At 50.8% G+C, this 26,353-nt stretch overlaps 2 protein-coding genes across 21 annotated transcripts; both read left to right on the forward strand.

The window, feature by feature from the left end:
• Positions 1–8,313: 8,313 nt before the first annotated feature.
• On the forward strand, positions 8,314–20,591 carry ATOSB (atos homolog B). Of its 19 annotated transcripts, none has more exons than XM_063650177.1 (10): positions 8,337–8,446; positions 15,983–16,126; positions 16,372–17,038; positions 17,153–17,340; positions 17,822–17,880; positions 18,070–18,175; positions 18,300–18,458; positions 18,701–18,769; positions 18,853–19,028; positions 19,333–20,591. In XM_063650177.1, exons 3-10 carry the CDS (start codon positions 16,447–16,449, stop codon positions 19,484–19,486), a joined length of 1,503 nt encoding a protein of 500 aa, XP_063506247.1. In that variant the 5' UTR covers positions 8,337–8,446; positions 15,983–16,126; positions 16,372–16,446; the 3' UTR covers positions 19,487–20,591. The 19 variants fall into 19 exon arrangements, with proteins under 19 accessions (XP_054357841.1, XP_063506247.1, XP_054357845.1 ...); XM_063650176.1 differs by lacking the exon at positions 8,337–8,446 and adding an exon at positions 8,812–8,915; XM_063650172.1 differs by lacking the exon at positions 8,337–8,446 and adding an exon at positions 8,825–9,037.
• On the forward strand, positions 20,591–24,807 carry STOML2 (stomatin like 2). Of its 2 annotated transcripts, XM_054501879.2 has the most exons (10): positions 20,591–21,639; positions 21,870–22,007; positions 22,505–22,604; positions 22,737–22,795; positions 22,888–22,989; positions 23,139–23,273; positions 23,420–23,564; positions 23,688–23,767; positions 23,973–24,101; positions 24,526–24,807. In XM_054501879.2, the coding sequence occupies exons 1-10, from the start codon at positions 21,595–21,597 to the stop codon at positions 24,661–24,663; spliced, it is 1,071 nt and encodes a 356-aa protein (XP_054357854.1). In that variant the 5' UTR covers positions 20,591–21,594; the 3' UTR covers positions 24,664–24,807. The 2 variants fall into 2 exon arrangements, with proteins under 2 accessions (XP_054357854.1, XP_054357853.1); XM_054501878.2 differs by lacking the exon at positions 22,505–22,604.
• The last annotated feature ends 1,546 nt before the right edge of the window (positions 24,808–26,353 follow it).

Raw genomic sequence — 26,353 nt, forward strand, 5'->3', positions numbered from 1 at the left:
ACTCAAAAAAAAAAAAAAAAAAAGAAAGAAAGAAAGAAAAGGAGAAAAAAATGAAAGGAGAGAGAGAGGAAATGGTTTATTTGCCCTTTATAAATGGAGGAAATAACTTTTATTTATCCTTACACTCCCAATGTCCTCAGCTCTACAAGCAACTGTTATCACCAAAAGGCAAATTGTCTTAAGCAAGCTTATTTTCCTTGGACACATTTTTTTGGCTGCAACAATCAATAATGGAGGCCGGGTGCGGTGGCTCACGCCTGTAATCCCAGCACTTTGGGAGGCTGAGGCGGGTGGATCATGAGGTCAGGAGATCGAGACCACGGTGAAACCCTGTTTCTACTAAAAAAATACAAAAAAATTAGCTGGGCACAGTGGCAGGCGCCTGTAGTCCCAGCTTCTCTGGAGGCTGAGGCAGGAGAATGGTGTGAACCCAGGAGGTGGAGCTTGCAGTGAGCCGAGATTGCACCACTGCACTCCAGCCTGGGTGACAGAGCAAGACTCCGTCTCAAAAAAAAAAAAAAAAAAAAAAAAAAAAATCAATAATGTATTTGGGGCTAGGGTACCAACAAACATTAAGATGGGATTCTTTAATTGCTCAAACCATTCTGGGCGCTAAATTGGTGTTCACTGGGGTTTGGAATGAACAGATACAAAGAGTATGCTTGTACTTTGCAGCCTGGTACCTGTAGGCTAGTGGCCTGTAATTCCAAATCATGAGAGGGTGCAACAGGGCAGGTATCAAGTGTTCTTATGCCTTTTACAGCCTCTCCTGAGGCAAAATTGAGGCCTCTTCTTAGTGACATATATTTATAATTCTGCTCCATTTGAAATACAGCCTCCCAAGTAGATGGGACTACAGGTGCGTGCAACCATGCAGCTAATTTTTTAAATTTTTTATAGAGATGAGGTCTCACTATATTGCCCAAGCTGGTCTCAAACTCCTGGGCTCAGATGACCCTCCCACTTCAGCCTCCCAAAGTGCTGGGATTACAGTTGTCAACCACCCTGCCCAGCAAAAGTGACCCTTTTCGATATGCAAATATAACTCCTAGAAGAAATGTGTGTGGAGAAATTACTTGGTGTGATTAAGTACTGGGAATAGAGAGATGTGGGTGAGAATAATAAGAAAAGGAGTAAAAAATATTAAAACTGCCTTTGCAAAATTATGACACACATTGAAAGAGATCGAACTTAACCAACTCCATCTTGCTTCTAACCTCCAAGCTGTCCTTGTTCATTCTTGGGTGTAGGCTGAACTGACTTTGAGAGAAACTTAGTTTGTAGTTTAAAACAAAGATGGTAACAGCCCTTTCCCAAAGCAGACCTCCTTCTTGCCTGGGGACTAGATTGCCTTTGTAGGACTAACATTAGCCACAAGATTAGAAATCATGGTTTAGGAGTCATGCAGCCGGAGATTAAAAGACTCTGACCCTCCCTAAACTGCTCCTAAGACCAGTGCTTGAGATATTTTGCAGACCCTGCACTTGATGGATCAGCTGGCACCACCCAGATGGATGAACTGGCTCATCTGATCTTGTGGCTCCACCTAGAAACTGACTCAGTGCAAGAAGACAGCTTTGACTCCCTATGATTTCATCCCTGACCAATCAGCACACCCGGCTCACTGGCTTCCCCCTGCCCACCAAGTTGTCCTTAAAACTCTGCTCCCAGAATGTTTGGGGAGACTGATTTGAGTAATAATAAAACTCCAGTCTCCCACACAGCTGGCTCTGTGTGAATTACTCTTTCTCTATTGCAGTTCCCCTGTTTTGAGAAATCCGCTCTGTCTAGGCAGCCGGCAAGGAGAACCTCTTGGGCAGTTATATTATGGGATGGCTGAAGGACTTTTAAAAATATTTAAAGAGGCTGGGCACTGTGGCTCATGCCTATAATCCCAGCACTTTGGGAGGCCAAGGCAGGCGGATCACGAGGTCAGGCGTTCGAGACCAATCTGGCCAACATGGTGAAACCCTGTCTCCACTAAAAATACAAAAATTAGCTGGGCGTGGTGGTGGGCACCTGTAATCCCAGCTACTTGGGTGGCCGAGGCAGCAGAATTGCTTGAACCTGGGAGATGGAGGTTACAGTGGGCCTAGATCATGCCACTGTACTCCAGCCTGGGTGACAGAGCAAGACTCTGTCTCAGAAAACAAACAAACAAATAAAATATATTTAAAGAATGGCCAGGTGCAGTGGCTCACGCCTGTAATCCTAGCACTTTGAGAGGTCTAGGTAGGTGGAACACTTGAGGCCAGGAGTTCGAGACCAGCCTGGCCAACATGGCGAAACCCCATCTCTACTAAAAATACAAAAAATTAGCTGGGTGTGGTGGTGGGCACCTGTAATCCCAGCTACTCAGGAGGCTGAGGCAGGAGAATCACTTGAACCCAGAAGGCAGGGGTTGCAGTGAGCTGGGATCACACCACTGCATTCCAACCTAGGCAACAGAGCGTGATTCTGTCTCAAAAAAAAAAAAGTATTATATGTATTATATATATATAATATATAATTTATATATTATATATATATTATATATTATAATATATAATATATATTATATATTATAATATATATTATATTATATATTATAATATATTATATATTATATATTATATATTATATATTGTGTATATATTATATAATATATAATATACATAATATATAATATATAATATATATTATGTATATTATATATATTATATATATATTATATATATATACACACACACATATTTAAAGAACATTGATGTCCAAATATTGAATTTTGGGTTGTTCATATAGGTATATTTTTTTCCTTGTATTACCCCCAAATAATCAGTAATGCCTGCTACTCATACAGATGCCTTCCATAAGAAGTTTGGGGAGGGTAGGAAATAAAGAAATAATTATATTTCTAGGCTAGAGAGAAAAAAAAAGAAAGGGGCCAGGTGCAGTGGCTCACAGCTGTCATCTCAGCATTTAGGGAGGCAGAGGCAAGAGGATCATTTGAGGCCAGGAGTTCAAGACCAGCTTGGCCAATACAGTGAGACTTCATTTTTACAAAAAAAAAAAAACAGAAAAACTTACCAGGGCATGGTGGTACATGTCTGTTATCCCACCTAGTTGGGAGGTGGTGGTGGAGGATCACTTGAGCCCAGGAATTCAAGGCTGTGGTGAGCCATGATTGTGCCACTGCACTCCAGCCTAGGTGACAGAGCAAGACCCTGACTCAAAAAATCAAAAAGAAGGAGAGAAAGAACAGCTGCAGGGGTGAAACCAGGGAATTGTAAATTCTCAATCCTAGAATTCACAAAAGGATCTATGATGACACTGGACTTCCCATTTAATGTGAGGTAAAACATTATATGCAATTTTATTTAATCTCAAAAAGAAAGGGTAACCCCAACTGACATTTTAGTTACAATATGTGAAAATAAGTAATTCAAAATCTAGGTGTCTCACACGTCCATGTGAAGAGACCACCAAACAGGCTTCGTGTGAGCAACAAGCCTGTTTATTTCACCTGGGTGCAGGCAGGCTGAGTCCAAAAAAGGAGTCAGCAAAGGGTGGTGGGATTATCATTAGTTCTTATAGGTTTTGCTATAGGTGGTGGAGTTAGGAGCAATGTTTTGCGGGCAGAGGGTGGATCTCACAAAATACATTCTCAAGGGTGGGGAGAATTACAAAGAACCTTCTTAAGGTTGGGGGAGATTACAAAGTACATTGATCAGTTAGGGTGGGGCAGAAACAAATCACAATGGTGGAATGTCATCAGTAAAGGCTATTTTCGCTTGTTTTGTGGATCTTCAGTTGCTTCAGGTGATCTGGATGTATACATGCAGGTCACAGGGGATATGATGGCTTGGCTTGGGCTCAGGCCTGACAGTAACAATCTCTTTGGAAAACATATTGGCAATATCTACTGAAGCTAAACATACACATGACTAGCAATATCTACTGAAGCTAAACATACACATGACTAGTAGCTCAGCAATTTGATTCCTAGGTATATACCCAGTAGAAATACATGTACATCAATCACAGTTGTTGTTTTTGTTTGTTTTTGTTTTAGGTTTTTTTTGAGACGAAGTCTCGCTCTTGTCCACCAGGCTGGAGTGCGATGGCGTGATCTTGGCTCACTGCAACCTCCGCCTCCTGGGTTCAAGCGATTCTCCTGCCTCGGCCCCCACTATGCCCAGTAGCTGGGATTACAGGCACCTGCCACCACGCCAGGCTAATTTTTGCATTTATTTTAGTAGAGACGGGGTTTCACCATGTTGGCCAGGCTGGTCTAGAACTCCTGACCTCAGGTGATCCACCTGCCTTGGCCTCCCAAAGTGCTGGGATTATAGGCATGAGCCACGGTTCCTGGCCTAGTTTTTTTTAATAGGAAAAATAAATACCAATTTGGGATAGTGGTCAACTCTGGGAACAAAAGGTGAAGAGGAAGAGAAGGGAATGAGATTAGGGAGGAATATGTGAGGTCTACAGCTTTATTTGAAATACTAATTTCTTTAACAGAGAACTTGAAGTAAATGTAAAATATTAAGATTTGGTAAAGCTATGTGATAAAAATATGTTTTTTTTTTTTTTTTTTTTTTTTTGGGAAACAGGGTCTCGCTCTGTTACCCAGGCTGGAGTGCAGTGGAGCAATCTCTGCTCACAGCAATTTCTGCCTCCCAGGCTCAACCAATTCTCGCACCTTAGCCTCCCAAGTAGCTGGGACTACAGGGATGTGCCACAATATCCAGCTAATTTTTGTCTTTTTAGTAGAGATGGGGTTTCACCATGTTGGCCAGGCTGGTCTCAAACTCATGACCACAAGTGATCCACCTGCTTCAGCCTCTCAAAGTGTTGGGATTACAGGTGTGAGGCATCACACCTGGCCAGAATATGGGTATTTGTTATAATATTCTTTAGAGCTTCCTGTATGCCTCAAGTATTTCATAAAGAAGTTCTAAAAATCTTGTAGAAAAATAAAGACTCAGACTGCTTAGCTACCACTGTTGTTTTTTTTTTTTTTAAAGACTGCAATATGATGCCAGGTGCTCTGGCTCACACTTGTAATCCCAGCACTTTGGGAAGCTGAGGCAGGAGGATAACTTGAGGCCAGGAGTTGTAGACCAGTATGGGCAACCTAGCAAGCCCTATCTCTACAAAAGATTAAAGCCCTATCTTTAAAAGATTAAAGGCCAGGCGCTGGTGGCTCACGCCTAATCCCAGCACTTTGGGAGGCCGAGGTAGGCGGATCACTTGAGGACAGGAGTTTGAGACCAGCCTGGCCAACATGGTAAAACCCTGTCTCTACTAAATATACAAAAATTAATTAGCCAGGTGTGATGGCTTACGCCTGTAGTCCCACTACTCAGGAGGCTGAGGCAGGAGAATCACTTGAACCTGGGAGGCAGAGGTTGCAATGAGCTGAGATTGCACCATTGTCCTCCAGCCTGAGTGACAGAGCGAGACTCTGTCTCAAATAAAATAAAATATAATAAAAAAATTTTTAAAAAATTTAAAATTTTTTTTCTTTTTTTGGTAGCATGTGTTTGTAGTCCTAGCTACTCTGGAGGCTGAGGCAGGAATATCACTTGAGCCCAGGAGCTCAAAGTTACAAGGGCTATGATTGCACCACTGCACTTCAGCCTGGGTGACAGAATGAGACCCTGTCTCTTAAAAAACAAAACTAGGCTAGGAGCGGTGGCTCATGCCTGTAATCCCAGCACTTTGGAAGGCCAAGGCAGGTGGATCACCTGAGGTTGGGAGTTCGAGATCAGCCATGATCAACAGGGAGAAACCCTCGTCTCTACAAAAAATACAAAATTAGCCAGGCGTGGTGGCACATGCCTGTAATCCCAGGTACTCAGAAGGCTGAGGCAGGAGAATCGCTTGAACCCGGGAGGTGGAGGTTGCAGTGAGCCAAGATTGTGCCATTGCACTCCAGCCTGGGCAACAAGAGCAAAACTCTGTCTCTAAAACAAAACAAAACAACAACAACAACAAGCAAAAAAAAAAAAAAAACAACAGCCGGGCACAGTGGCTCATGCCTATAATCCCAACAGTTTGGGAGGCTGAGGCGGGTGGGTCATGAGGTCAGGAGATCAAGACCGTCCGGGGCAACATGGTGAAACCCTGTCTCTACTACAAATACAAAAATTAGCCGGGCGTGGTGGCATGCACCTGTAGTCCCATCTACTCAGGAGGCTGAGGCAGGAGAATCGCTTGAACCCAGGAGGCAGAGATTGCAGTGAGCCGAGATTGTGCCACTGCACTCCAGTCTGGGCAAAAGAGCAAGACTCTGTCTCAAAATAAAACAAAACAAAAACTGTTAAGGTCATCAAAAACAAGGAAGTTTGAGAAACTGTCACAGCCAAGAGGAGCCAAAGGAGACATGATGTCTAAATGTAATGTTCCAGCTTGGGTTAGATTTTGGCACAGAAAAAGGACATAAGGTAAAAACTAAGAAAATCAGAATAGGCCGGGCGCGGTGGCTCACACCTGTAATTCCAACACTTTGAGGGGCCGAGGCGGGTGGATCACCTGAGGTCGGGAGTTTGAGACCAGCCTGACCAACATGGAGAAACCCTGTCTCTACTAAAAATACAAAATTAGCCAGGCATGGTGGCACATGCCTGTAATCCCAGCTACTGGGGAGGCTGAGGCAGGAGAATCTCTTGAAACCAGAAGGTGGAGGTTGCAGTGAGCCAAGATCACACCACTGCACTCCAGCCTGGGTGAAAGAGCGACAACTCCGTCTCAAAAAAACAAAAAGAAAATCAGAATAAAGTGTGGGTTTTAGTTATTGTTAATGTATCAATATTGGCTCATTAATTGTAATAAATGAACCATATAAGGAAAGATGTTAATAATAGGAGAAACTAGGTGTAGAGTATATATGAAAACTCTCTGCACTATTTTTACAAGTTTTCTGTAAATCTAAAATTGTTTTAAATTAATTTTTTTAAAGTCAAGTAATTTACCTAAATCTATACAGCTAGTAAATACTCAAAAGTATGAGACAAACTCATAAGTTGAACCCATAAGTTGAAGTTTGAAGTTTAAGTTGAAGAAGTTTAGATGACTTCAAAATCTGTGGTTTTCTCACTACACAAAACCTTTCTTAGTTTACCCTTCTGGGATTATGTAGGCATTTGTATCACTGTCTAAACAATAAGTTCCTTATGGCCAGAGAAAATACTTTTTTCTTTCTTTTTTTTGCGCTTCCACACCACTGACGTTGAGTAAACCAGTTTAAGTTAACTACTGACAAAGTCACAGAGCCTAAAGAATCTGAGATTTGGCCGGGTGCTGTGGCTCACGCCAGTAATCCCAGCACTTTGGGCACCCGAGGCGGGCGGATCACTTGAGGTCAGGAATTTGAGACCAGCCTGGCCAACATGGTGAAACCTGTCTCTACCAAAAATACGAAAATTAGCCCGACCTAGTGGCACGCGCCTGTAATCCCAGCTACTCTGAAGGCTGAGGCAGGAGAATTGCTTGAACCCAGTAGGCGGAGGTTGCAGTGAGCCGAGATCGCACCACTGCACTCCAGTTTGGGCGAAAGAGCGAGACGCCGTCTCAAAAAAAAATAAAAAAGAATGTGACTTTTGTAGAACTTGATCAAATCAGACCCAAACGGTCCGCTCCTCGGAGAGGCCACAGATTGGCGCTGAGCTGGGCTCTCAGTTCTGCAAGTGTCCTGTGCTGCCATCTACCGGTGTCTGGGAAGCGTCGCCCTCCCTTATTGTATCTCCTGGGGAGAAGTTGGGGAGAAGAGACTCAAGCGCCACTTAAATTGCAGAACATACGTTAACTGTCATGCAGTTCATTAGACACCTGTACAAGGGAAAGGACTCACTTTTCTCCAGCAATTGCAGGCCCTCCTAACTCCATATCAACACTCATCTCGTAAAATTCACAGATCTCGCTGACCTGCCTCAGTAGGTACAGATCTGACTCCTACTGTCCATCCCATTCCAGAACCCACACCCGCCTGCACAGCGTAGGCTTCAGAAACTGCTCAGCCTCGCAAACCTGAACCCCACCGCCCAGATTCCCTCATTTTCACAGACCCCTGAGATTCCTTGCACTACCTTGCAATCCCTACGGACCTCCCCTATTAGCGCGAATGCACGCGCCCACCCAGACATCCCTACAAAGAGGTTCGAGTTCCGGCGGCAGCTCACACCGGTGCGAAAGCAGCGAGACAGCCCCAACCCGGCTCAGAGCCCTCAGGCTGGTGACTTTGGCCCTGGCTCCATCTCCCCACCTCCGCCCTGATCCGCTCCGCTCAGGCTAGCAGCCTGCCGGCCGAGGCCCCGCCCCTCTAGACCTGTCATCACAGAAGCCGCACGTGGCCGGGGTGGGACCTCAGGCGACCTGCGGCCATCACTTTGTCTCCTCCTTCATCCATTGGGGCCGCCACCGCCAATCAGAGCCAGCAGATCCTGGTTGGAGTGCGACCGCCCGGGTGAGGCGTGAGGGAGAAGGGGCGGAAGGAGGAGGGGCTCTGAGATGGGAGGGGGATCGTGGTGGAAGGGGCCTGGCGCGACTTCTGCCAGGCTGGAATCCGAGGGGGCGGGTCCTAGTGAAAGGCGGAGAGACCGAGAGGAGGCGGGGATCGGGGGTGGGGCCTGGGAAAAGCTGAGGATCCTGGGGAAATGCAAAGAAAACGCGAAGGAGGTGCGGGGTCAGAAGGGGGCGAGGCCCGGGCTACAGGGGAGGAGCTCGAGAAATTAAACGAGGAAAGGGACAAGTCCGGAGAAGGTGGAAGGTGGGACAAGGGAGGGGGTGGGCCCGGGCGTTGCGGGGGCGGGGCTTGGACCGAAGGGGCGAGGTTTGCAGGCCGAGGCTACAGCTAGGGCTGCTCAGTAACTGCCCCAACCACTACCACGTCCCCAAGTGCAACGGGACCCACGGAACTACAGGTGTAGGGCAGGGTGAGCGTGGAAGAAGGGACGCGGATGGGGGTGCGCTTTGCAGACAATCTGGAGACTGCTGTGTGTTGAGGGAAGATACGAAGTCGCGGGAGCAGTTGGGGACTCAATGTGTGGGCAACAAGGTGCATTCTCCAGAGGCCTCTATGGGGGAAGGGCGGGAGCGCTTTGTTGTGGGGGGGTTGCGAGGTACACTGTGAGGGGGCTGTCTCTGTCTGATGTGGGGGGTTGCAGGAGGTACATGAGGGGCAGGGGACATGGAGGAGCTTTGAAGGAAGGGGGGGCTGTTTAATGGAGAAGGAGTGTAGCGGTGTCGGAGGGTCTGCGGGCACTATCTAGGCGAAGGGGTTGTAGGCCCCACTTGAGGCGGGAGAACAGAACCCCCAGTACTTTGACAAAATAACAGTTTAGGGCATTGTAGTAACTCCAGGAAGACACTTGTGTTCTGGGTTCTAAGAGTAAGGGTGTTGGGGTTAGTGGGGTGAAGAGGCCAATCTGTTGCACTCCTGTCTGCTCAGCTTTTAACTCCACCTTCTGGCCTGGGCACTCAGAGAGGAGTCAGACCCTGCTTGTCACTAGGGCTTGTGTGACTGTCTCCTCAGTCTATTTTGGATCTGTCCAGCTGAGACTGGGGTTTCTTCCCTAAGCTGAGGTCCCGGGGGACCCTTCCCCCACTGGGTTCCTGTCAACCCCCCATCCTAGTTCCTGTTCCTCCCAGAGCCGGCCTTGGTCTCTGTCTCCCCCCTCCCCCGCCCTGCCCTGCCCTTATGCTCTGGGTGTGCTCATTTCCCACTTCCTTCCTTGCCCCAGGGCCTGGCCTGGCCCTTGCCCATCTAGGAGCTGTGCCCTGCCCGGTACTTTGTACTCAATGACCAGAGACCCTGGTAACCAGCGGCAGGGCTCAGACCCCACCCCCACCACTATCACCCAGGTCTCTTGCATAGACCCCCAAGTGACTGGTAGCCACATTTAACCACTTGCCACAAACAGATTTTCCCCACCCTTATCCTTCTGGGTGGGGAACGCTAGGGCTTCTGTGGGAAGGGGGAAGTGGTGAGGAGTATTGAGGGTCTTCTGTCTGTTTTGAGAGGTGGGCCATGACTGTAAGCTGAACCCAGTAAGGGTTGTGAGGTTCCAGCCTCAGCTAGGGGAAGAAGAGGGAGTGGCTCCCCACACTCCAGGCTTGGAAGCACTATCAGAACCGACTAGGACCTAGTTCTCTTGAGGGCTCCTCTGCTTCCCTGAGGGGATTTGATGGAGTGCTAGAGTTCTTTTTGCCCCTGGGCTGGCTGGGAGAGGGTGGGAAAGGCTTGAGTTCCACACGGTGGCTGAATGAGTGTGACAGTGTTGCTAAAAGAGGCCCCAAGCCAGCCTCCTCACACAACCACCCAGGAGCTGAGAGACTGGCTGGGGAGGGGGGTGGGTCTGCTGAGGACAGACAAAGCCCTGGGGTAGGGTGGGGTAAAAAAGGGCAGGCTGAAGCCTTTTGAGGAGGAGCTGATTGCTATGGCAACACTGCTTCCCAGACAGTCTCTCAGAGAGGGCGGGCCTAGGGCAGACTCTCCAGCTTCCTCAGGACTGGGGCGGTTTGCGTGAGTGGGTGGGGCATGAAGAGAAAGGGCATCAGTTTGCTGTGCTGAGACTGGAGGATATAGCCTTTCTGCTTTGGTACAGGCAGCGGAGCATTCGAATGCCTGGAGCTATCCTCTGATATGCATATGAGTGAACAACAGTCATTAGAATTGCAGAGCTGCAGAGGCCCTCAGCAGTCATTGTTTATACAAACACCTCATTTTACAGGTTTGGAAATTTATGGCTAAAGAGACTGTGATTCCCCAGATGTCACAGTGAAAGGGCAGAAGATAGGATCCAGATCGCCTGATTGCTGTTCACTCAGCCCAGGGCCTGTTTTCTTCAGTCAATGTTTATTGAACATTGCCAGGGACTAATGTTGGCTCTGGGAATATGAGCATGAACGAAACAAAGTTGCTGCTCTCATGGAGCTTCCATTCTAGTAAGGAGAGAAAGAAATTGTGGAGGGGGAGGGGGAAGTCAAGTAGTGATAACCGCTATATAAAAAAAAAATAAAGCAGGGTAAATTTAGGGCAGGAAGGTAAGGCCTCTTTATTATTTATTTATTTATTTATTTATTTATTTTATTTATTTATTTTTGAGACAGAGTCTCACTCACTCTGTCGCCCAGGCTGGAGTGCAGTGGTGCGATCTCGGCTCACTGCAACCTCCGCCTCCTGGGTTCAAGTGATTCTCCTGCCTCAGCCTCCTGAATAGCTGGGATTACAGGTGCACGCCACCACACTCAGCTAATTTTTGTATTTTTAGTAGAGACGGGGTTTCACCATGTTAGTCAGGCTGGTCTCGAACTCCTGACCTTGTGATCCACCCACTTTGGCCTCCCAAAGTGCTGGGATTACAGGCGTGAGCCACCGTGCCTGGTGGTAAGTCCTCTTGGTTGTACCCTGCTGCTTTCCCAGGGTACACTGAGGCCTGGAACATCTTTGATCCTTCACCCTGAACTATTGTCCTGTGACCTTTGTAGGTAACCAAGGCCTGGCCTATGGTAGTGGCAGAAAGATAGAATAAGGTGGGGTTGCTAAGGGATTATTTTTTTCCTACAGTGTTCTATGTCTCTGTTTTCCTAGTAAGTTTTTATTAAGGCAAGTAGGCTCTTACATTGATACACTGTAATTTTGACAAGGGTGTTGAAAATTTCCTTAATCCTGTTCCTTACACTAGGGAACCAGCAAGGAAGTCAGTCCAAGGGAACTGGGTTCTTATTCAGGGTTTTCCTCTTGAAATGGGTGGTCTAGGGTGAGGTAAGGAGAAGGGAGCTTAGAGGGACTGTTACTTGCTTGTGTCTCCCAAGTCTAGGACTGAGGGACTAGGGGGAAGAGGAAGGAGCCTCTTTTTACTATCTAGTGATATAACCTCAGGGCCCTGGGGGATCCACAACACAGGCAAGGCAGAAACAAGGACCTTGGGCTCTCTGTGGCCTCTAAACTGTAGAAGAATGGACTTTCCCTCTTTGGCTCTGGTGTTTGCCTCCTGCTTCTGTGAAGGACCGGGAGAAAAAGCCTCCTAAGTCCCAAATTGTCCGACTTGCTGACAAGTGCAGAGGGCAGGGTAGACAGGACCATTGATTTTCTTAGGTTACCTCTAGAGTACCCTCTAGAAAGTGTCTTTGAATGCTAAATCCTTGCAAAGGTTTCCATCCTGGTCATTTGAAGAATAGGAGGACAAGGGTTAGGGATGCCGGTTCTGCTGCCATTTGATTTGACTGGGTCTGAACTGGGCTGGGGCCCAGTGACTCAGTGGGAGGGTGGATAGTTTTGAGGGAGCTGTGAGTCATGGGGTTGAGCTCCATCACAAGAGTTGGGCTCATTTCCCCCATTCTGGGCAGAAGCCCTCCTATCCCGCTTCCCTGTATGCTCCGTCTCCTTGAACATGGGCCTGTGAGTAGAAAGAGTGCTGGCAGAAGGGATGGGACAGCCTGATCTCAGAAAGGGAGTTCAGAGGCACAAAGAATAATGCTGGTCCCTGAAATTAAAATGTATCCGTATCTTAGGAATCCGTGGGGCTCCTCTAAAGAAGGCAAAAGAACATCAATTTAAGAGTAAGAGAGGGAAAAGTACCACTTCTTAGCATTGAAGGAGATAGGGTCCCACCTCAGGCCTTTTTCTTCTCTGGCGTGGAGGAAGCTTCCTGGGCTTCACTAGTTCTCCAGCTCTGAAGCTTTGGTTTGGAAGGTGGGGAAAGACAAATGGGAGTGAGGTATTTGGGGTCTGAGGTCTGGTATAGACAGCGGGCGGACTTTGAGGGTTGTCAAACCGTATCTTTAAAGCCCTCGGGCTTCCTATTAATCGGCCTGGAAGGAGGATGGGCGGGGGAGTAGGGTGGAGGGGTAAGATGTGGAAGGCCTACGCCTTTGAAAGGGTTAAATGGCAGGGCAGGGTGTTGCTTTGGACTCCGGCAGCTGTCGGGTTAAGGAGAAGGGCGGAGCGACCTTGGGTAGGCCTACCCCCTTATGGACCAATAGGCGTGTGCCTCTTGGAGGGGGCGTGCCTCGCACTTGAGGTCGCGGGGAGGCTGGCTTCTTATGGACCAATGAGCATGGCCGCTTTCCAGGGAGGGCGTAGCCTGAGGGGGGCGTGGCGGCCGTGGCCTCCGCGGCGCGGGTGGTGGGGCGCTGGGCGGGGCGGGCGGCCCCATCAGCTGGTAGGAAATGGCCTGTGAGTCAGAGGGGCAGCGGAGTCGGCGGCGCGGAGCCGGGGCGGCCCCGGGGAGGGACCGTCGCAGGGAGGGGCGCGGCAGCGGCTGGGGGGCTGCGGGCGCCAGGGCCCGCTAGTGTTGCACACGAAGCTGAACAGCGAAGAGCCTAGCAGAGCAGGGCTCAGCTTGAGCCACCCTTTGTCTGGGTTGGGGGCCCGTGGCAGGGAGGACCGGGGATCCAAGGGGAGGGACCGGGACGGGACGGAAGGGCCCGGAGCAGCGGCCACCTCCGCGGAGCCAATTTGGGAGCGGGGTGAGTGTGCTAGAGGGAAAGAGCAAATCTCCGAAGCTCCACTATAGTATGGGGCCTGTCCCAGGTTGTGGGGAGGAGAGGAGTGAGAAAGGACCTGGGAGGCTGCGCAGGGGCTAAGGGATCGTCCAGAACAAGGAGTCCAGGAGTCAGGTGAGTCTGCCCGGCTTAGTTTAGAGAGGCTGCTAAGGTCTGCTCTCTCCCCTCTGAAGGTAGAGGGCTCTAGGCTGGGGGCCGAGGGGTTGGTAAGAGAGAAGAGGTCGACCTTCCTACCCACAGTGGTGGTCCGTGGGAACAGTCCCCCTAGCTTGTGTGGATGTATGTAGGGACGAAATAGAGAGCAGCTGGCAGCAGTTCTCTCTGCACAGGATGAGGGTGGAAAGCACATGGATAGGAATTCATCCTGTCACTCTCCTTGATCATGGTAGAAATGGAAATCTTTAATACTGAAGGGAAGGGGAGAATGAGCCTCGAAGCTGATACCTATACCAATACCCACCTCACCCACCTCCCAGGCCTCAAAAGTGTCTAAAGGTACAGATGTATTCTGGGACTTGTTGTTTTTGCTGGCCTTGCTCCCTTGGCATGTTGGGAGCTGTAGTCCTTGCCAGCCACAGCCTGGCACAGCTGTTTGATGCCAGCTGCTGCCCACCCCCTGCACGAAGAGTGAGGCTTGGCCTACTCTACCCTGCCCCCCTCCCCGGCAGTCCTGCCCCATGAGTCAGCTTGAAGCCATGGTCTAGAGCCAGACTGGCTGGGTGGCAGGGGAGTGAATCTAAGAGCGTCTTGTTGACAGGGTGGGAACTGAGAGGGCTCTGGGGTTAATGAGCAGATGCCAGGTATGCTGGGGTCAAGTAGGGCATCATGTCATCCCCTGGCTTCCCCAGGGCAAGGGGTCAAGAGGGCAACTGGGATGACCTGGAAGTGGTGGTGCTAAGGAAAAGGCCCCTCCTGAATCTGTGTGGCTTGGGTGGAGGAAAGAAGGGTAGAAATTAGTGCAGGTTGTACCTTCTGACAAGGTTGGTTGCAGGTAGGATAATGCCAGTTGCCATTGGTGTTCTGCCCTTTCCAGCCATCCCGCCCACCACAGGGAACCAGGATTTTCTTAGGGATCCCGATTCTTAGGAGAATTTGGTGAAATGGGATAGTGGGGTACAATGATGGGAACTTGGTGTAGGAGAGCTTTTCAGTCCCTGGGTACAAATCTCTCCTTTCTGCCTGCTCCCCACCCCCACCTCTGTTCCTGATTCTCCCTTGTACAATTAATCTCTCTGCTTCTCTCATCTGGGAAATTTTTCTCTCCACTGTCAGGACTGCTGCCCAGATCTCTGGGACTTGTATTCTACTTTTTTTGAGCCCTGCTGTGTGCTTACCCCTGTACTTGGGGTTGGATGGAGGGGTGGGACACAGATCTGTCCTCAGGAACTCTACGGTCAGTCTAGAAGATGCCTTACTCACGGAGTAAGCAGAACTGTTAGTGAGCTTACAGGAAGTAGTAACACTGCCATAGGTGAGGTCTCAGAGAAGGGAGAGATGCTTATGGTCTGGGGTGGACAGAGCAGACTTTCTGGAAGAGATGGCATTTGACCTATCCAAGGAGGAAGAGTCTTGGGTAGGCATTCAAAGGGCACTCCTTGAAGGGGAAAGGGCACTGTGAATGTCAGACAGCAAAGGAGAAGGCTGACCCTGGGGGCAGTTGGCTTTCAACTTGACATTCTCCTCACCCTAGTATGGGCTGGAATAGTTAGTGAAGACCATCTTATGCACCAGTGGTTTGGGGTTTTGGTGTTGGGTGTGTGAGCACTGGGGGAGGGGCATGGAGAGGTACTCCCTAGTTGCTTCCAGCTGACTGACTGCTGCGGCCTTATCTCTAGTTTGCAGGGCCTTGCAGGAGGGCCCTGGAAAGTGCCTTCTGGCAGTGACCCCTTCCCCTTCCCCTTCTTGTTTTTGGTCGGATTTGTTGCCTCTTGTTAAAGAGACAGGCTGCTGGAGGCAATTTGGAGTTCAGGGCTGAAGGGCCAGCTCTGAGCTGACTTGAGGTTTGTACCTCTGAGGACCGCTGATGGGGTGTAACTGTGTGTGAGACCTCTGCCCTTAGTGCCCTAGGATGGCACTTGTCCCTTTGGAGATAGACATATAAGAAGGAGTTGTGCAATTTGGTGGCTTTGAGTAAGAGAGCTGAATTCTTCCCCTGGCCACCTCTCAGCTGGCATGGTCTCTTGGATTTTGGGGGTCTCTCATCCCTTCCTCCATGTAGGGCAGGAGTCCTCAAATGGTGGCCCTGACAAGTAGTTATTCTACCTCAACTCACTTGTCACATCCTTATACTGAGCCAAGACCTGCCTCTTTGACTCCTCAGGTAGCCCAACTCTGCCATCTGGGCCTTGGACCCCAAGCCTACCCTTTCTGTTCCTGAAGAGCCTTTCACATGGGAGAAGGATGTCCTGGAGTGTACTATATTAGCCTATAATTGGTGATGGGCCTTACCGCTGGCTCCAGTGATCCTGGCTTATGTCTGTTCTTCTCTCCTCAGGGTCCTGCTGAGCTCAGGAGCTGCACGGAATGGTGGCAGTCACCTTGCCAGTGCAGCAGGCATGGATCAGACTGCAAGCTAGGGGCACAAGGCATCAGTTGGGAAGAGGGGACGCACAGCTAGGCTTGAGGCCTCTTCATCGGGGTAAGTACCAGGGAGAAGGAGGGGGAGGTGCGTCCAGTAAGAAGCCTGAGCTAAACCTGTCACCTTCTCAGGAGTTCTGAGAGTGGTCTCTATATTCCATTAGTCCATCCAGGGATTTGTATACATTCATCCCTGGGAACCCATCAAAGTCACCCCTTTAGGCAAGGAGAGGGTCTGAAACTCAGCTGGAAGGAAGAAGACTCATTGATTCCCCTGACCACCTTTTCTTCTCTTCTCTTACACAGATGTCCCCAGGCCCCCCAGCCCAGGCCCAGCATAAAGGCCGTGTTGGGGGGCCCCCCTGACCCAAGGGGGGCTTCATGCGCCACGTGCAGGCGGAGCCGTCTCCATCCTCAGAGCCGGAGGCTGGCCCTTCACAGCCTCCAGTCAGGCAGGGGGCCCTCCAGGGTGGCCTGCTCATGGGCTACAGCCCAGCAGGGGGGGCGACATCCCCCGGGGTCTACCAGGTATCCATCTTTTCCCCTCCGGCTGGTACCTCTGAGCCTCACAGGGCCCTGAAACGACAAGCCCCACCCACTGAGGGTCCCCGGGAGCTGAAGAGAGGCCCTGGGCTGGGGGCCAGAGAGGGACTACCCCCTGAAGAACCATCTACTGTGGGGCTCTTGGGCCCAGAGGGACTGGGGCTGGGACTAGGTGTGGCCAGCCAGCATTTCTCCCACCGTGGCCTCTGTGTTGTGGAACAGAGAAGTAGTGTCACCTCATCTTGGACTTCAGGGGCCTGGAGTCCCCCTTGCCCCCCATCAAATGCTTCCTGCAATACTTTGCACACCAGAGACTGGGCATCCCCAGATCCAGGGGGACAGGGGTCCCTGGGGGAGTCCCCAGGGCCAGCCCCTCCAGGCCAGCTGCACACACTTGACACTGATTTGCACAGTCTTGCACAAATAGGGGGTAAGAGCCCAGTGGCTGGGGTGGGCAATGGGGGTAGCCTCTGGCCTAGGGAGTCCCCTGGCACTGCCAATGGGCACAGTCCCGAGCACACACCCCCTGGCCCTGGACCTCCAGGCCCCTGCCCCACCAAGCGAAGGCTGCTTCCTGCTGGAGAAGCCCCAGATGTCAGCTCTGAGGAAGAGGGGCCAGCCCCTCGGAGGCGCCGGGGATCCCTGGGCCACCCTACTGCTGCCAACAGTTCTGATGCCAAAGCCACACCCTTCTGGAGCCACCTGCTGCCTGGACCCAAAGAGCCTGTTTTGGTAAGCCAATACAAGACCTCATTTACTCTTTTTTTTACTTTTTTTTTTTTTTTTTGAGATGGGATCTCACTCCATCACTGCTGGAGTGCAGTGGCACAATCTCAGCTGACTGCAACCTCCTCCTCCCAGGCTCAAGTGATCTTCCAACCTCAGCCTCCCGAGTATCTGGGACCACAGGCACATGACATTGCACCCAGCTAATTTTTGGTATTTTTGGTAGAAATGGGGTTTCGCCATGTTGCCCAGGCTGGTCTCGAACTCCTGAGCTCAAATGATCGACCCACCTTGGCCTTCTAAAGTGTTGTGATTACAGGCGTGAGCCACTGCGCCTGTCCTTCATGTACTCTTAAGTGGATATTTGTGTGGGTAAAGGTGGAGGCCTGGGGGGCGGGGTGTTCCTTTGAGAGTTTGTGATGAGCTTCTGCCCCAAAACATACGTGGCCTTCACCTTGTCTCTTTTCCCAATCATTTCTCTCCGTAGGACCCAACAGACTGTGGTCCCATGGGGCGGAGGCTGAAAGGAGCCCGTCGCCTGAAGCTGTAAGTGACCAGATTTTTCCTCTACCCTGTCCCTGAGAATGGGGGCAGAAGTCTGTAATCTTTCCAGCATCCGAGTAGGGGACCCCAGGGCAGATGCCCTACATAGTGGCAGAGGGTGGAGTCCAAGGGCATAAGCAGGAATCCCCGAATACCTCAAGCCAACCCCCTGTGTTTCCCTTCCTCTACCAGGAGCCCCCTTCGAAGCCTCCGGAAGGGGCCAGGCCTGCTGAGCCCCCCCAGTGCCTCCCCTGTTCCTACCCCTGCTGTCAGCCGTACCCTGCTGGGCAGCTTTGAGGTAGCTCCCGTTGGGGTTTGTGATTGCCGGGGTCCTGGGAGAGGTGGGATGGTGGAATGCGGCTTGGATGGATAAGGAAAAGAATTGGCATCTCTCTCATGTGTTTTCCCTACCCTAATCCCAGGAATCATTGCTGCGAGGACGTTTTGCACCATCTGGCCACATTGAGGGCTTCACAGCAGAAATTGGAGCTAGTGGGTCATACTGCCCCCAGCATGTCACGCTGCCTGTCACTGTCACATTCTTTGATGTTTCTGAGCAAAATGCCCCGGCTCCCTTCCTGGTATGCCTTGACTCCAACCCCAAAGTCAGCTCATCAGGAGGATGAGGATTTGGGGGCGGGGCCGAGGGCAAGAGGTATTTCTTACTTATTCCTCACCTAGGAGTGAGTCAGGGCCAGGTGAGGAGAACTCTAGTGTAGGGCAGGGGCAGGTTCAGGGTGAGAGCTTGTGGAGAGGGACATGTATTTAGGGCCCGGGGTTTTCCTAGTCCCCACCTTGACTGATGGCTCCCTGGCCTTCCCAGGGCATCGTGGATCTGAACCCCTTGGGGAGGAAGGGTTACAGCGTGCCCAAGGTGGGCACCATCCAAGTGGTGAGTTTGCCCTGAGGGAGTGGGAATGGGGAGAGAGGAAAGCAGCCCTCAGGCCCTACCAACCTTGACTGTCCTGTCCCTAGACCTTATTTAACCCCAACCAGACTGTGGTAAAGATGTTCCTCGTGACCTTTGACTTCTCGGACATGCCTGCCGCCCACATGACCTTCCTGCGCCATCGCCTCTTTTTGGTGCCTGTGGGTGAGGAGGGAAATGCTAACCCCACCCACCGCCTCCTCTGCTACTTGCTGCACCTCAGGTGAGGAGAGGGCCCAGGGACGGCCGGGGAGGCCCAGGTATCCCTTCCCTGAAGAGGATCTCTCCTTGCTTCGATACTGTCTGGATTCTTGCTTAGTTTATTTTTAAATTTTTATGTATGTATGTATGTATATATGTATGCATTTATTTATTTTTAGAGACGAGGTCTCGCTGTGTTGCTTAGGCTGGTCTCCGACTCCTGGGCTCAAGCAGTCCTCCCACCTGGGTCTCCCAAAGCACTGGAATTACAGGCATGAGCCACTGAACCCAGCCTGGATTCTTACGTTGATCACATTGTCCTCCAGGTTCCGGAGCTCCCGCTCAGGCCGCTTAAGCCTGCATGGAGATATCCGCCTGCTTTTTTCCCGCCGGAGCCTGGAGCTGGACACAGGGCTCCCCTACGAACTGCAGGCTGTGACCGAGGCCCCTCATAATCCACGTTATTCACCTTTGCCCTGATTGCCAGCACTCTGAACCCATGCGGGCTAATGACCTGCCCATCCTGCTCCATCTTAGAGAACATATATGGAGAGACAGCAAGAGACCCTTCAGGCTTGAATTAAAGCCCTCACCATGCTCACGCCCAAATGGATTATTTGGGTGTTTAAAGCTTCTGATCCTTACTACACCCTGCCCTACTTCGGGTACTCCATGTGCCTGTCCCCTCCCTTGGCTTTCCCAAGGCCAGCTTAGGTAGTAGGGAGGAACCGGAGCTACCCTGAGATTGTCTCTAGTTCCCAGGCAAGTTATGCCAGCGTTGCCTCCCTGTCCTGGGCAGGGGCCACTTATTATTTTATTTATTTTTAATTTATAATTTATTCAAATTGGATTGCCTTGGTAACCTCCCACACCTGATAATTGGCATCACTCCTCCCCGCTTCCCACTCTCAGATATTGCTCCAACCTCAGGAGTTGAAGAGGCTTATGCGGGGGGCAGGAGGAGAACTGCTCTCCCTCAGCTGAGGGAAGAGGGGCTATTCCAGAGGGACTGAGTCAGTAGCCAAAGACTCAGCTTCCCCTGTCCATCCCCTAGTCCCTTCACTTCCCCTACCCTCTGACCTATCTCTGAAAGCCAAGTTATGCATATGTGTGTGTGCACAAGCTTGTCTTTGTGTGGTATGTGTGTGTGAGAGAGTGTGCATGTATGCACACACACAGGGGTTAACCACCCCTCACCTAGGGCTCCAGACTCCAGTTGTCCCTCTCCTCCTACCTATGTCTCCTTGCTTTGGGGTCCTGACTGAAGAAGGTGTCCAGGGGGCAGAGTCAGGGCCAAGCACTGGGGTGCCTCCTCTCACCTGGCCAGACTCTGACCCACCTACCTCAGCTGGGGTGAGGGGCACCCCTCAAACTCAGTCATGTGGTTCCAAACTACCCCATTCCCCACTCCAGACTCTGACCCAGCCTCAGTCCTGACTCCTGGGGCTGGGCTGAGGGGAACAAGCATTTGCTGAAACTTGAAAAAACAAAGCAAATCAAAAACAGGAAAAAATTGTACCTGGTACTTTTTTTTAGAAAAAAAAGATTAAAAAAGAAAGAATAAATTCTTGTTTGGAAACTTGAACTAAGCTCTACTTTTGTTGTTGTTGGGGAGAGGGTGTGAAGGGGGATGGAGGGCCTTCCTGGAGCTGGGACTCAGCCCTTTCTACCAGAGAGGCAACAGGCCTGGGCCCATGAGGTCTTAGGCTAGTCCCTGCTGATTCCTGGGGCCCGGTTTTTCTCCTTTCGGAGGGGTTGATGGGTAAAGTTCAGCCGTAGAAGCTGAACTCTGAATTGTAGATCAGGATTCTAATACTGGTTCTGTTAACGACTTTAGCCCCTCAGAACTTCAGTGCCCTCATATGTAAAATGGAGGTGACTACGGAGGTCTCTTGACTACCAGAGCATTAGGGATGTGCGCAGGGTGACATGCTCCAGACAAGGTTGAACGTTGAGGCTGTTTGCTGGACTCTGTATTTAAGACCAGGCATAACAAACCTTGCTTGGGAAGACAGGGAAGGAGCTCTAGCGTCTTTGAGGAAAGAGGGGAGGGGAAAATCTCGGCCCAATCGCCAGGCAATGTTAGGCCCAGTTTCCATGGCAACGGGATTGGGGTCAGTCCCCAGTGGGAGTCCTGGGCACAACACAGCGGGACTACCAGAGAATATCACTATGGCAACCATGGCAACGAGTCAGCTCCAATCCACTAGTCGCTATGGTGACAGATGGGGGTGGGCAAACTGAGTCTCGGGTGAGGGCGAATAATTCAGTGCGTGGTGTCTGAGTGATAATGCACGCGAAAAATAGCCTCCATTTTGGCCATCAGGCCGGGGATCTCCGGCGTGAACAGCTAAACCCAGAACAACCGCAGCCTTCGCCCTTCTCTAGAAGGTCTGCGTTTCCCAGGGAACAACTTGATGCGCCGTTCGACCAAGTAACGCTGATTGGGTGAATGTTGAAGGCGGGGACGGAACGGCCGGAAGTACATCCGGGGGAGCGGAACTGCAAGAGGAAAGGCTCGGGTAGGCTTCTGGGAGCGACCGCTCCGCTCGTCTCGTTGGTTCCGGAGGTCGCTGCGGCCGTGGGAAATGCTGGCGCGCGCGGCGCGGGGCACTGGGGCCCTTTTGCTGAGGGTGAGAGCGAGACAACCTTTCCAGAGGGTCGGGACAGAGATTACCTGGGTTCTCCTTTGGAAAAGAGCGAAATTCCAACTTTTGAAGAGGACTGGGGTCAGAGGTCATGGTCCCCATGTGATTCTCTCTCCGAGGATCCTGAGGGTCGTGGTTTATGGAGATGCCTTCAGGACCGAGGGGCGGCGTGTCTGGCCAGATGGGATCTCTGCTCACCCTCTTCTTTCCTTCAGGGCTCTCTACTGGCTTCTGGTCGCGCTCCGCGCCGCGCCTCCTCTGGATTGCCCCGAAACACCGTGGTACTGTTCGTGCCGCAGCAGGAGGCCTGGGTGGTGGAGCGAATGGGCCGATTCCACCGGATCCTGGAGCCTGTGAGAAACCTCTTCTGCCCACCCTGGGCCAGCCAGATAGATGACCAATCCCTCACGACATGGAATGTCGGGAGGACCTCCTTTCGGCCTGCCCGCACTGTTAGCTCCCGACTCTGTAGGCCAGACCTGACAGGGCCCAGGCTGCTGACCATCATCCCCATGTTACCACCTTTTCCTCTGCATCTCACAGGCCCCATTCTTGGGAACCTCCCCTGCCTACTCTCTCAGCTCTGCTTCTCAGTCTGCGTAGAGATGGCTCTTCTGCTGGCTCCGATTCTCATGACTCTCCCCTCCATTCAGGGGCCTAGTCTTGCATTCCTGTTCTCTTGGGTTTTCTTACCAGTGACACCTCAGCCTTCTGAGGACTTATTTCTTGGTAGGAGCTGCTGCTTTTCTGGGCATGTTCCATGTGTTGACTCCCTACATACTCCAGGACTAGCTTAGGTCCCAACCCAATAGTTCCCAGCCTTCTGAGGACCCATGACTCCTCTTCCCAGGGTTTGAACATCCTCATCCCTGTGTTAGACCGGATCCGATATGTGCAGAGTCTCAAGGAAATTGTCATCAACGTGCCTGAGCAGTCGGCTGTGACTCTCGGTGAGGGGTTCAGGGTGACATGGGTGCTCTGAGGCTATTAGGATGTGGTTGCTGTAGATCCAGAGCTTAGTAGAAAGAACTGGTTGGGACCTAGAGGCCTGACTTTCCTCATTTTCTCTCCTGGTTCTACAGACAATGTAACTCTGCAAATCGATGGAGTCCTTTACCTGCGCATCATGGACCCTTACAAGGTATCTGTCCCCTACTTTATCCAGCCTTTTCAGTTGCCCTCTTCACTAAAATCTTGTGCCGAAGCTTCTTACACTATCCGTGTCCATCTCAGGCAAGCTATGGTGTGGAGGACCCTGAGTATGCCGTCACCCAGCTAGCTCAAACAACCATGAGATCAGAGCTCGGCAAACTCTCTCTGGACAAAGTCTTCCGGGTAAGCAGATCTGAGCCAGAGTTAGGGTTTGAAGACACAAACCTGATGCTCTTAATCTTTTCTGAAGGTCAAGATCAGTCCCAGGCCCTTCTCAGTGTAGGCCCTTGATAGGTAGGTTGAGGCTGTGGGGCTTACACCTCTTTTTCCAGGAACGGGAGTCCCTGAATGCCAGCATTGTGGATGCCATCAACCAAGCTGCTGACTGCTGGGGTATCCGCTGCCTCCGTTATGAGATCAAGGATATCCATGTGCCACCCCGGGTGAAAGAGTCTATGCAGATGCAGGTGGGGGCCAAGGAGGGGTGGGAAAAGGACCTCAGGGTACTCCAGTCCCAGGAGGATCCAGACTTCTCTCCTGTTGTGATGGGTAGAGTTGCATGTCTGTATGAGTTTCCCTTGGCTTGTTGATTGGGATTGTTGTGGGCTTCCAGGTGGAGGCAGAGCGGCGGAAACGGGCCACAGTTCTAGAGTCTGAGGGGACCCGAGAGTCGGCCATCAATGTGGCAGAAGGGAAGAAACAGGCCCAGATCCTGGCCTCCGAAGCAGAAAAGGCTGAACAGATAAATCAGGCAGCAGGTCAGGAGAGGGTAGAGGCTGAGGGAGGAGCAAGGCATGGGCCTTTGAAGATTGGTGCTGGGGCAGGATCTTTGGGGTACTTTGACTTCATGGGTCAAGCAAGCTCTGTCCCTTCTCTTGCAGGAGAGGCCAGTGCAGTTCTGGCGAAGGCCAAGGCTAAAGCTGAAGCTATTCGAATCCTGGCTGCAGCTCTGACACAACATGTGAGAGGCTCCTGGGTGGGAATGGGGACAGGAATTGACAGTGGAAGGGGTTCTCTTATCTACGCTTGAGGAGAATTCCGCCTCTGTGGGCTCTGTTGAGCCAGATTACATGGTCCTTTTTATTGTGAACTGCTTTCCTCATTCCCCATCCACCCCTTCTTCTCCGTATCTGTGATCTCTGATTTTTATCCCCCTGTGATCACAGAATGGAGATGCAGCAGCTTCACTAACTGTGGCCGAGCAGTACGTCAGCGCGTTCTCCAAACTGGCCAAGGACTCCAACACTATCCTACTGCCCTCCAATCCTGGCGATGTCACCAGCATGGTGGCTCAGGTTAGAGCTCTCTGAGGACCCAGCACAGAACACTGGTGCCAGAGACCAAACTGAGACCCCACCACCATCATCAACACTTACATACCATAAAGGTCTTCAGAGTGCCTTGGCCCTAGACCTCCCTTCATTGTTTGTAGAGAAGGAATCTCAGAATGAAACATCTCCACTCAGTCCTGCAAATATGGAAGTTCTTGAGATACCTTTTTTTGGTAGATACTTGTGCTGGTATTCTGAGAGTCAGTTTACTCTGATGGGTTGCAAGATTCCTAAAATCAACTCCAGAGCTTACAAGACAGGTTTGAGGAGGGAGAAAGGAAAACCAACTTACTGGCCCCCATGCCATCTTTTCCCGTTTAGCCATTGGTAGGCTGGGCTGTGCCTCTGTCAAGTGTCCTCATGGTATTCTCTCTGTTCCTCTCCTCAGGCTATGGGTGTATATGGAGCCCTCACCAAAGCCCCAGTGCCAGGGACTCCAGACTCGCTCTCCAGTGGGAGCAGCAGAGATGTCCAGGGTACAGATGCAAGTCTTGATGAGGAACTTGATCGAGTCAAGATGAGTTAGTGGAGCTGGGCTTGGCCAGGGAGTCTGGGGACAAGGAAGCAGATTTTCCTGATTCTGGCTCTAGCTTCCCTGCCAAGATTTTGGTTTTTATTTTTTTATTTGAACTTTAGTCATGTAATAAACTCACCAGTGGCAAACCAGAAACTGTCCTCTTTGATTGGGGAATGAAGTTGGGAAAGTCACTAGCATTTTCCTTGGATCCAGTCCTGTCAGCATGATGCCTCCATGGATAAGAGTGAACTTCTTGTAAAGTAAAACTATCATTTTTGTCTTCAAGAGAAACTGTGGGATAGGGTGGAAGAGTTAAACCATATGTTCACTGAACTGCTGGCTGGGAAGTGAAGTCCCCTTCCTGCTAAGTGTGGGGCTGTGTGTTTGAGGCAGGTGTTTGGGGGTTTTTTCATGGGAAAGAAGTACTTTCATGAGAAAGTACTACTCTGTGCTGGCATACTTAAAGGGTTTTCAGGGACTAAGGGTGCTCTTCATTCATTTATTCAAAAACATTGAATGTCTATCAAGTGCCAAGCTCATTACTAGACACTGGATTACAAAAATACCTGAAACCCAGTGGTCCCTGCTTTCACAGAATACAAGGTCAGGTAGGGAAGACAGACAGGAAGCAGACAGTGATAGAAAGTGATAAATGTGGCCTGGCGTGGTGGCTCAACACCTGTAATCCCAGCACTTTGGGAGGCCGAGGTGGGCGGATCATGAGGTCAGGAGATTGAGACCATCCTGGCCAACATGGTGAAACCCCGTCTACCAAAAATACAAAAATTAGCTGGGCGTGGTAGCATGTGCCGGTAGTCCCAGTTGCTTGGGAGGCTGAGGCAGGAGAATTGCATGAACCTGGGAGGTGGAGGCTACAGTGAGCCGAGATCACGCCATTGCACTCCAGGCTGGCAACAGTGAGACTCTCTCTTTCTTAAAAAAAAAAAAAAAAAAAAAGTGATAAATGCTATGGTAGAGGAAAGTTCTGGCTGAGGGATCTTGGTGGGAGGAGCATATCAGCTTATGAGTAGCAGCGTTGCTGACTGCCACTGAACTCAGGCTGGAAAAGTTAGCAAGTTTTCACCAAGTCAGGTCCTGGACTAGAATAAACAAAGGCTCACTGCTTGAGAGAAGCTGGCTGAAGGGTGTAGTGTTAAGGGGGATGTGACTATATGGCAAGGGCCAAGTCACAAGGAGTGAGATTCTTGTTGAAGGGGTTGGACATTATCCTTAGGGTAATAGGGTTTTTTTGTTTGTTTGAGACAGCGTCTCCCTCTGTTGTCCAGGCTGGAGTGCGATGGCATGATCTCGGCTCACTGCAACCTCCACCTCCCAGGTTCAAGCAATTCTCCTGCCTCAGCCTCCTTAGTAGCTGGGATTACAGGCATGCGCCACCATACCTGGCTAATTTTTTTGTTTTTTGTAGAGACGGGGTTTCACCATGTTGGTCAGGCTGATCTCGAGCTCCAGACCTCGTGATCTGCCCGCCTGAGCCTCCCAAAGTGCTGGGATTACAGGCGTGAGCCACTGTGCCCGGCCTATGAAGAGTTTTTTTTCCTTTCCCATGAAGAATTTTAAGATAAAACATCACATTGGCCAGGCACGGTGACTCATACCTGTGATTCCAGCACTTTGGGAGGCTGAGGTGGGAGGATCACTTAAGCCCAGGAGTTGGAGACCAGCCTGGGCAACATGGTAA

The sequence above is a fragment of the Pongo pygmaeus genome, chromosome 13 (assembly GCF_028885625.2).
Source record: "Pongo pygmaeus isolate AG05252 chromosome 13, NHGRI_mPonPyg2-v2.0_pri, whole genome shotgun sequence".
Lineage (NCBI taxonomy): Eukaryota > Metazoa > Chordata > Mammalia > Primates > Hominidae > Pongo > Pongo pygmaeus.

What these genes read in the sequence shown, in the direction of transcription:
- STOML2 (XM_054501878.2), top strand. Translation starts at nt 21,459, where the DNA reads ATGTTGAAGGCGGGGACGGAACGGCCGGAAGTACATCCGGGGGAGCGG. An exon ending in AAGAGTCTATGCAGATGCAG is followed by an intron (nt 23,274 to 23,419) that starts GTGGGGGCCAAG and finishes GTGGGCTTCCAG; the next exon opens with GTGGAGGCAGAGCGGCGGAA. An exon ending in TCACCAGCATGGTGGCTCAG is followed by an intron (nt 24,102 to 24,525) that starts GTTAGAGCTCTC and finishes TCCTCTCCTCAG; the next exon opens with GCTATGGGTGTATATGGAGC.
- ATOSB (XM_054501866.2), top strand. Translation starts at nt 16,447, where the DNA reads ATGCGCCACGTGCAGGCGGAGCCGTCTCCATCCTCAGAGCCGGAGGCT. An exon ending in GACCCAAAGAGCCTGTTTTG is followed by an intron (nt 17,341 to 17,821) that starts GTAAGCCAATAC and finishes TTCTCTCCGTAG; the next exon opens with GACCCAACAGACTGTGGTCC. An exon ending in AGGTGGGCACCATCCAAGTG is followed by an intron (nt 18,770 to 18,852) that starts GTGAGTTTGCCC and finishes TCCTGTCCCTAG; the next exon opens with ACCTTATTTAACCCCAACCA.